The following is a 7,848-nucleotide window of genomic DNA, read 5'->3' as shown; positions in this document are numbered from 1 at the left end:
ATGGAAGTAGAATTTGATGATGACCTTATAACAGGATAGTCTATTACTTTGCAGTCACAAAGTAACCTAAAATCTTGGTGATTTATAAGAACCAAGGCTTATTTCTTACTTGTGTTATGTACCTAGTGGGGGTTGACTGGGGGCCCAGGCCAATAAAGCAGTCACCATCTTACATGTTGCCAGTCATAGGGGAGAGCCTTACACTAGCACTTAAGTGCTCTGGCCCAGAGGAGACACCTACCACTTCTACTCACAGCTCACTGCCTGGCACAAGTCACAGCCCCATCGAGCCAAGGACCCACAATGCTGTGCCAGGGGGAAAAGAGTCTCCTTAATGACGAGCAAGGATGTTTGCCTCCCTTTCAAAATACAGTGAAGGAGTTCCTACAGGGTAAAGACAGTAGTATTACTTGTATTTTCTTGAAAATTGGAGAATTGAGTTTCTTTAGAATTCAGTTATCCTTAATCTCCTTGACACTTATTAGCATTGATTTATTAATAACCAGTAAGATGTGAAAAGTAAAATTCAAAACACTTTGATTAAAAAGTAAAAGACACTATATAAAGTTAGAGCTGACAATAGTCATCGTGTCTTTTTAATTATACATGGAAATATCATTTAATATGAGGTTCTGCAATGTAAACAGCAACTAATGAATTTTTATGTGTTTGGGATGAAAATGGAATGGGAGAAAATGTCTTTTTTTCCTGGTGCAGAATATTTATAGTCAGTTTTTCCCTAGCAAGGAATAAAAAGTCCTTTTCTTTAAAAATAGTAATTTCCTCACTAGGAACACTTGTAGATTGTGGTTGCCTAAAAAAAAATGAAAAAAATTAAATATTTATTAATTGGACAATGGATTTTTTCCCTCCAGACTACATTGTAGAATCATAGAATCATCTAACCAACATTTATTAGTATGCCTTGATCCTTTCTAGAGTATCTATAATATCGTTTGAACACTCAAGACATACGGGACTCACCATCTGATAACAGATTTCCAATAGAGCAGGAGGGCGATCAGGAATTTCCTCCTAACAAATGTTTCAATATCAAGACACAGAAATATAGCACTTGATTGCCAATAACCGCAGCAAAATTACAAATGCAAACCAAGCCCTAGTTAATAATATTAATGATGATGATGATTTTGTCACATGCTGTAAATGTCATATAGATCTTAGCATTATGAAGATTTGCTAGATATCGAATGTATGGAAGTTATCTGTAGAATTGAACCAAACTGATGCTCAAGAGAGATTTTGCACAAAATTTGCAAATTAGGCTACCCAGTGTGAATAAGATCTCTGTAAGTTGTTCTGTTCTGTAGTGAAACCCAACCGTCTCAGCCATTCATACAGCACAGCTTTTGTTTGTCATAGCCAGGAGCTCTCTGGGTAGTCTCCAGCTGGTGGCAGAGAAAGAAAGAGAAGGCTGCAGAGACTGAACAAACAGCATGCACTGTGGTATCCTTTATTTAAAAACTGTGAGCTAACTACAGTCGTAGCGTTCTCATTTACCATTCCGATGGCATAATAAACTGGGAGAACATTAACACAATTTCAAGACATTAAAAACCTGTAGCAAACACACACACACCACACATACGCACACATGACAACGCACATGCACACAAAGATTATAGTCTAAACACAGCTAAGTGAAGAAAAGCTTCAAATGCTCTAAATCAAATTTTAAAACCCTTTATTATAAACTGTGGCAATACTGTGGCTATTATGAAAAAAAATTGTTTAACTGCTTAAAAAGCAAAAAGAAAAATACTGGCAAATTTGAAACTAGCAGCAAAAAGCAGATAAAAATAGAATGGAAGGTAACATAAGACTAATATCAAAGTTCTAAAGTTGATACTGTGTAGGGTTGAACTGAAGTCATTTCAGACTGGTTCTTGAGGAACTATTAAAAAGTCCCTTGAAACATGAAATTGCTGCACTTTACAAACAGTGGAAAAGAAAAAAGTATTTGGAATGTTACACACACACGCAGAGAAATGTATTAGGCATATCGGCTTATAGTCTTTGTTTATGACCTTCAAAAAGTTTATAAAGAAAAATTTAAGTGCCGATGTAGTGAAAGAAAAATTCCTAAAGATGCAAGTCTGAGTGCATTTATCAGGTCTAAGGATACATTTGAAGGTTGGGGGCAAGGCCTGACTGATGCACGTTCAAGAAGAAAACATTGTGGAACCCATAAGGTAGGTAGAGTTCTCTGGCGATTGTGTAGCACGGAAGGTGTGTTAAACTCAGACTACCCTGAAGGAAGATTCCAAAGTACGCACAGTTCTACAGCCCTTCATCAGTTGAAATCTGTTTCATAGTGGCCGATAAATAATTCAGACTAACTTTTCAACAAACTGGTTTTTCATACATTCAAACACAGGAATCCTTACCACACATGCAGAGCTGATATTCTGTAACCGCACAAATACGAATCCTGGTTTCAGAAGAGAAGCACATGAGCAAGGATTTTTTTTTTCCCCCCACGGGTTCTTACAAAAATGTCTGAAGCTGCTAGACATCTGCAAAGAGGGGATAAGTTTAGATTTCCTGCTGATTTTGGAAGAAAAGAGATTCTATTTGCCTAAGGAAGCCAGCCATCCAGGAGCAAGGGACCGGTCTTTCAGCACCTAAGAAGCATCATACCCTTAGGGCTTAAACTCCTGGCAGGTTCAGAGCCAGCCAAACTGGCAGGTGGAATAGGGGAGAGAAATGAAAAGTTTGCATGTCTACAGTATACTTTGGAATCAAATGGGCCTCGTAAGTTAGAATGGCTCAACTGCTTTCAGGATGAAGTGCTGCCAGACCGGAGGAGACACCGTTCCCTGGAGTGAGGAGCTGGGACAGACACATCTCCATCTCCAGGGACCTTCTGGGTCGAGCTGTGAGCGCAGGGCCTTATTTTTCACAAGCGCTTTCAGCTAGGGAATTTATGACTTTGCCCAGATAAAGATTTCTTTTGGGTACTTTCTAACATCAACTGATCAGGCAAGTTACTGGTAATTTCCCAAAATGAAATCTGGCTGTGCTAGTATCTTAAGGGGCCAGCTAATTCACATTAATGCCCATCATTAGCTGCTGCTAGGTACCAACTGCTGTTGCTGAACAGTCAACCCTCAAATGACCTAACTAGAGAATCTATCACACTAGGTGCTTTTACTATCTTGGATTTTTTGAGCTTTAGAGAAATAGTCTTTGTAAAACGACTTAGAAGCTGCTACTTTCTGGCTTTGTTTCACTCTTCCTCTTCTTCCCCTTCCCCTTCTCCTTCCTCCATGGTCTCCACAATGAGCTCCGCTGTGCAGGTGGCTTCTCCCAGACTGTTGACGGCCTTGCAGGTGTACTTGGCATCATCGTCCCCGCAAACATCGCTAATGATTAAAGAGCAGTTCCCATCCTCATCGTAGTCTATCTGGAAGTGGCGAGACTCCCGGATTGACTGGTCATCTTTGAACCAGACAACTTCAGGGTCTGGGTATCCTGCAGCACAGGGGGAGGACACAAGTTGCAGAAACCGTTATTCAAAGTTTCATATCAACTCATGCAAGCAGCTCCTAAGCAGCCTCTGTTGATTAAAGGGGGGCAGGGAAAAAGTCATGATGTTGGCTTTTGGCATCTCTTTTTGAGATTTACATTTGGATATGGGCATATATTGTAAATAGTAATATCTGAAACCCTGACAAAAGGTACTTTACAGGCATGCCATTTGCCATCCCTGCGGGGGCTGTACTGTGTCCCACATTTACACTGATCTAGAGTACGACCTGCGACATAGCACTGACTCCAGCCACACGCCTACAGCTAAACCTCTCCTTGGATGAACAGAAAATTTATCTTGTATAAAAGCTGAACTTAAATAAGTATAAGTAAAAAATAAGAGAACAAATGGGCACAAGAGATCTTTTTTTTTTTTTTTTTTAAGATGTTATTGATTTGATGGGATGCCTGGGTGGCTCAGTTGGTTGGACGACTGCCTTCGGCTCAGGTCATGATCCCGGAGTCCCGGGATCGAGTCCCGCATCGGGCTCCCAGCTCCATGGGGAGTCTGCTTCTCCCTCTGACCTTCTCCCCGCTCATGCTCTCTCTCACTGTCTCTCTCTCAAATAAATAAATAAAATCTTAAAAAAAAAAAAGATGTTATTTATTTGACACAGAGAGAGATCACAAGTAGGCAGAGAGGCAGGCAGAGAGAGGGAGGAAGCAGGCTCCCTGCTGAGCAGAGAGCCTGACGTGGGGCTCAATCCCAGGACCCTGAGATCATGACCTGGTCTGAAGGCAGAAGCTTTAATCCACTGAGCCACCCAGGAACCCCCAGGCACAAGAGATCTTTTGGGGGTGATGGAAATACTCTAAATTGGATTGTGGTGATTGTACAATTCTGTAAATTTATGGAAGATCACTGAATTATACACTTAAAATGGATAAATTTTATGTAAATTATAACTCAAAGCTGATGATAAGATCTATAATACATAGGTTAGAGGAGCTGATAATATTGCTTAAAAAAAAAAAGGCAGTATTTATCTTAGTCTGATCCAAAGATGCATAATCTGCCAACTGTAAATAACTGGAATTGACCCCATTGATCACCGTCGTTTTATGTTATTAGTCATGTTTCTGGAAAGTTCAACATGTAAAAATATATTTTATGTATATATATATATATATACATATATATATATATATACATCATATGTACTATGTACAGGATATATTTTTATAGGGAAAAAAAGTTACAACCCCATCCTGAATAAAAATTACACATAAAAATTTAAGGATTCAAACGTTCTTTTCAAGTAGATTTTGTTTTTATCAAAACTGCAGCCATATGCCTTAATTCCTCCTTAGTGCTTTAGTCAGTTATGCAAATAATGAAGGAAATAATCCCAAAGAGAAAAGTACAAAAATGATAAACAGTATGCAGTAATAATTTTTAAAAAGGAAAAAGAACTTCAGAAGACCCCAAGACAGTGGCGATGGTGACAGTTCTGAGCACTGACACCAGACCTTTCAGCAGTGTCCCCAAGCGGTGCACTTTCACACTAGCAAAGGCAACACATTTACCTTTCTTTAACTGAATATAAAAAGGGAAAGATGATTATAGGCACTGCATTTACAAGGCAATTCAAGATATAATGAGGCGGGAGAAAACCTTTTTTCATTCCTCACTTTGGGTTACTTTACCTCAAAGGCATTATCTAGTCACACTGCTGGAGAATCTTAGAACATGGGAGGCATGACTTGTTCTGCCTGCTGTCCTGTGCTATGCAGCCTTGAGAAAGTTGCTTAATGAACTCTTGTGCTTTATTTGGTCAGACTGAAATGGGAGCTAACCCTCCACTTGGGCTGGCACACAAGTTACAGACTTGAGACAAAAAACCCTGCCTTTTCTTGTCCTTATCTTTCTGGAATGTTGCCATCTGGAAGCTGAAATGCTTTGTGTCACCAACATTGCTCACTTCTCAGGAGCTATGCTAAGATCCCTTAAGTTCCCTTGAGCACTAACAACTCACAATTCTACGGCCACATTATTCTCGGCAGGAGAGAAGCATGGGAAAGGTGGCATAGGCACCTGGAGCTCGGCTTCCCTCCATCTGGAATAACATGGTGTTCTCACTCTCTGCACTTACCAGTCCCCCAGCTTTTCCCTTGACTTCATGAAATCTTGAATGTATTTAAAGATTCCCCCTTTTCACATACGTCCTCTCACTGCATCCCCAGAGCTACGCAGGCATTAGATGTCATCTTAAGGTTAAAGGCCTAAGGCTCAGAAGAGTTAGATCACCACCCTAAGTCACACAGCTCGAGGATGAGCAACAGGGCCACTGGCTCCCCATCCCATACTCTTCCTTTGAAGACTCTTGTGGACAGTTCACACGCTTCCCAGAAGCTTGCAAAGCTCATTGCGTTAAGTGTGTTCCATAGCCAAATAGGTCTGTGATAAACCACTTTTAACTTGAGTTTAGTGGCTGATGTAAGGATGTGAAATGGCAAAGGTGTCCTAGGTGAGTCACTGAATGGCACCAACCTTCAGGAGGGGAAGTTGGGAGCAGTAGGCCAACTCCTCGCCCAGTTGTCCTCACAGCCCGGCTGCCCAGAATGGACATTTTGCTTGGGGCACGCAGCAGGGCTCACCAGTCCACCACACCCCTTTTGTAGTCAAGGGAAGAAAAAGCTACAACTTACCTTCAATCTTGCAGTCAAATCTAGCAGCGCTTCCCTCCACAACTTCTAAATCACGGATGGTCTTAGAGAAATAGGGTTTTACATGGGGCTTTTCCTCAGCAACAGCCTCAAGGAAAGCTTGAGACACATCTTCTAGGAGACAGGGAAGGAAATGCAATCAGTTCTTCATTCCCCATTCTCTCCTCTTCCCTCATTTATGAAAGCTTTTTGTGGGGAGCCTGGCTGGCCCAGTGGGTTAAGCCTCTGCCTTTGGCTCAGATCATGATCTCGGGGTCCTGGGATCCAGCCCCGGGTCAGGCTCTCTGCTCAGCGGGGAGCCTGTTTCTTCCTCCCACTCTGCCTGCCTCTCTGTCTACTTGTAATCTCTCTGTCAAATAAATAAAATAATAAAATTTAAAAAGAGCTTTTTTTTTTTTTTAAAGTTGCTAAAATTCAGCAAATAATGTGGCTTAGGGGACTGAATCAAACACACCTTTCTCCTGGGGACAGGTTGGCCTGCTGCCAAAAGCTTTTGGCAGCAGAGGGAACTGTGACCAAACTGCGGAAATGTTTGAACTCCCCCCTTCCCTTATGCTGACACATTGAAAAAGGAAATAATCTTTAAAAAGGATTTTTGGCTGCATTCCATGCTGTTTCAGGATTCAGTGGAGGGTGTCTAAGAAGGACAAACCACACCAGCCTTCCCGTTCTCTGTCACCCCTTTGCCCTCCTCCTGCAGCAGCAGGCCTGCTCCTTGGGAAGGAGGAGCTGGGTTCTAGATGCATCTTCCACTCGCCCGGATTTCTGTCCACACTTAAACTGCCTTCCTATTGTATGACCATGGACCAAGACTTAGGATTAGTCCAGGGAAAAGCTGTACTTGGGGAGCAGGGGGCTCCTGTATCCTCTCTTCCCTTCAGGCTATTTCTGGATCATCTGGGGAGCGTGGGTCAGGAGGAACCAGGACTATGAGTTGCACACTATATCCCCGACTCCCTCAGCGCAGCCCAGCAAGCAGCCTCACCAGTTACCCTGCTTTTACACACAGGAGGGATCTAGACTTAGCTTCTCAACTTTGGATACCAAAAACACCAGGCAGCAGGAGGTAGGGGGTGTCTTTGGCGAAATGAGGCACCTCAAGAAGATTAGGGCCAGACCCCACATGCTTCTGGAGCAGGAAGAGGCCAAGCCCTTCACTGAGGAGATGGTCAGGGCAGTGTCTCGAAGATGGTGTGCAAATAATTAACCCTATTGGTCTCCAGGAGGAGCCCTGTCATGCACAGTCTACCCCGTTCAAATGATATGTTTCAGCATCCTGAAAAATGTCAAAGGAATGTGGACTATAATTCATTTGTTAAAAGAAAAACCCAAAGTAAGAATATGGAAGAATATTTTTTTAAAAAGATACTATATGTGTTTTTTTATGTTTACCTATCAATATACAAATATCACTTTTGTAATGAGAAAAAAGAAAGCTTTTAATGAAGTCTTCACTAATTCTTATGTAAAATATAGGGAGGAGAATAGCAGAGGTCATCTCATTTTATTAGACAAATAACTTTCCCTCTGAAAATAGTTAAACTTAAGGTTGAACAATTAAAGAATAACAAGTAGACTTAGCAACCTAAAATTAGTTCAGACTTTAATCCTTGTAGTTTATATTATTAA

At 41.5% G+C, this 7,848-nt stretch overlaps 1 protein-coding gene across 6 annotated transcripts in view; it reads right to left on the bottom strand.

Annotated features, from left to right (window-relative positions):
• Positions 1–1,458: 1,458 nt before the first annotated feature.
• The window catches only part of MYLK (myosin light chain kinase), a 180,551-nt gene continuing 174,161 nt past the window's right edge, over positions 1,459–7,848 (bottom strand). For 4 of the 6 annotated variants that reach the window (XM_004745429.3, XM_004745432.3, XM_004745434.3 and 1 more), the window contains 2 exons: positions 6,202–6,333; positions 1,459–3,495 (listed from right to left, as the gene is read on the bottom strand). In XM_004745429.3, coding sequence (XP_004745486.2) covers positions 3,251–3,495; positions 6,202–6,333 — 377 coding nt within the window. In that variant the 3' untranslated portion in view covers positions 1,459–3,250. The remainder of the gene's footprint in view (positions 3,496–6,201; positions 6,334–7,848) is intronic. The other 2 variants (XM_045088817.1, XM_045088818.1) reach the window with 1 other exon arrangement.

Source organism: Mustela putorius, unplaced genomic scaffold (genome assembly GCF_011764305.1).
Source record: "Mustela putorius furo isolate JIRA1106 unplaced genomic scaffold, ASM1176430v1.1 tig00003834_pilon_pilon_pilon, whole genome shotgun sequence".
In the NCBI taxonomy this organism is placed as follows: Eukaryota; Metazoa; Chordata; class Mammalia; order Carnivora; family Mustelidae; genus Mustela; species Mustela putorius.
This window is presented reverse-complemented; position numbering and strand designations above follow the sequence as displayed.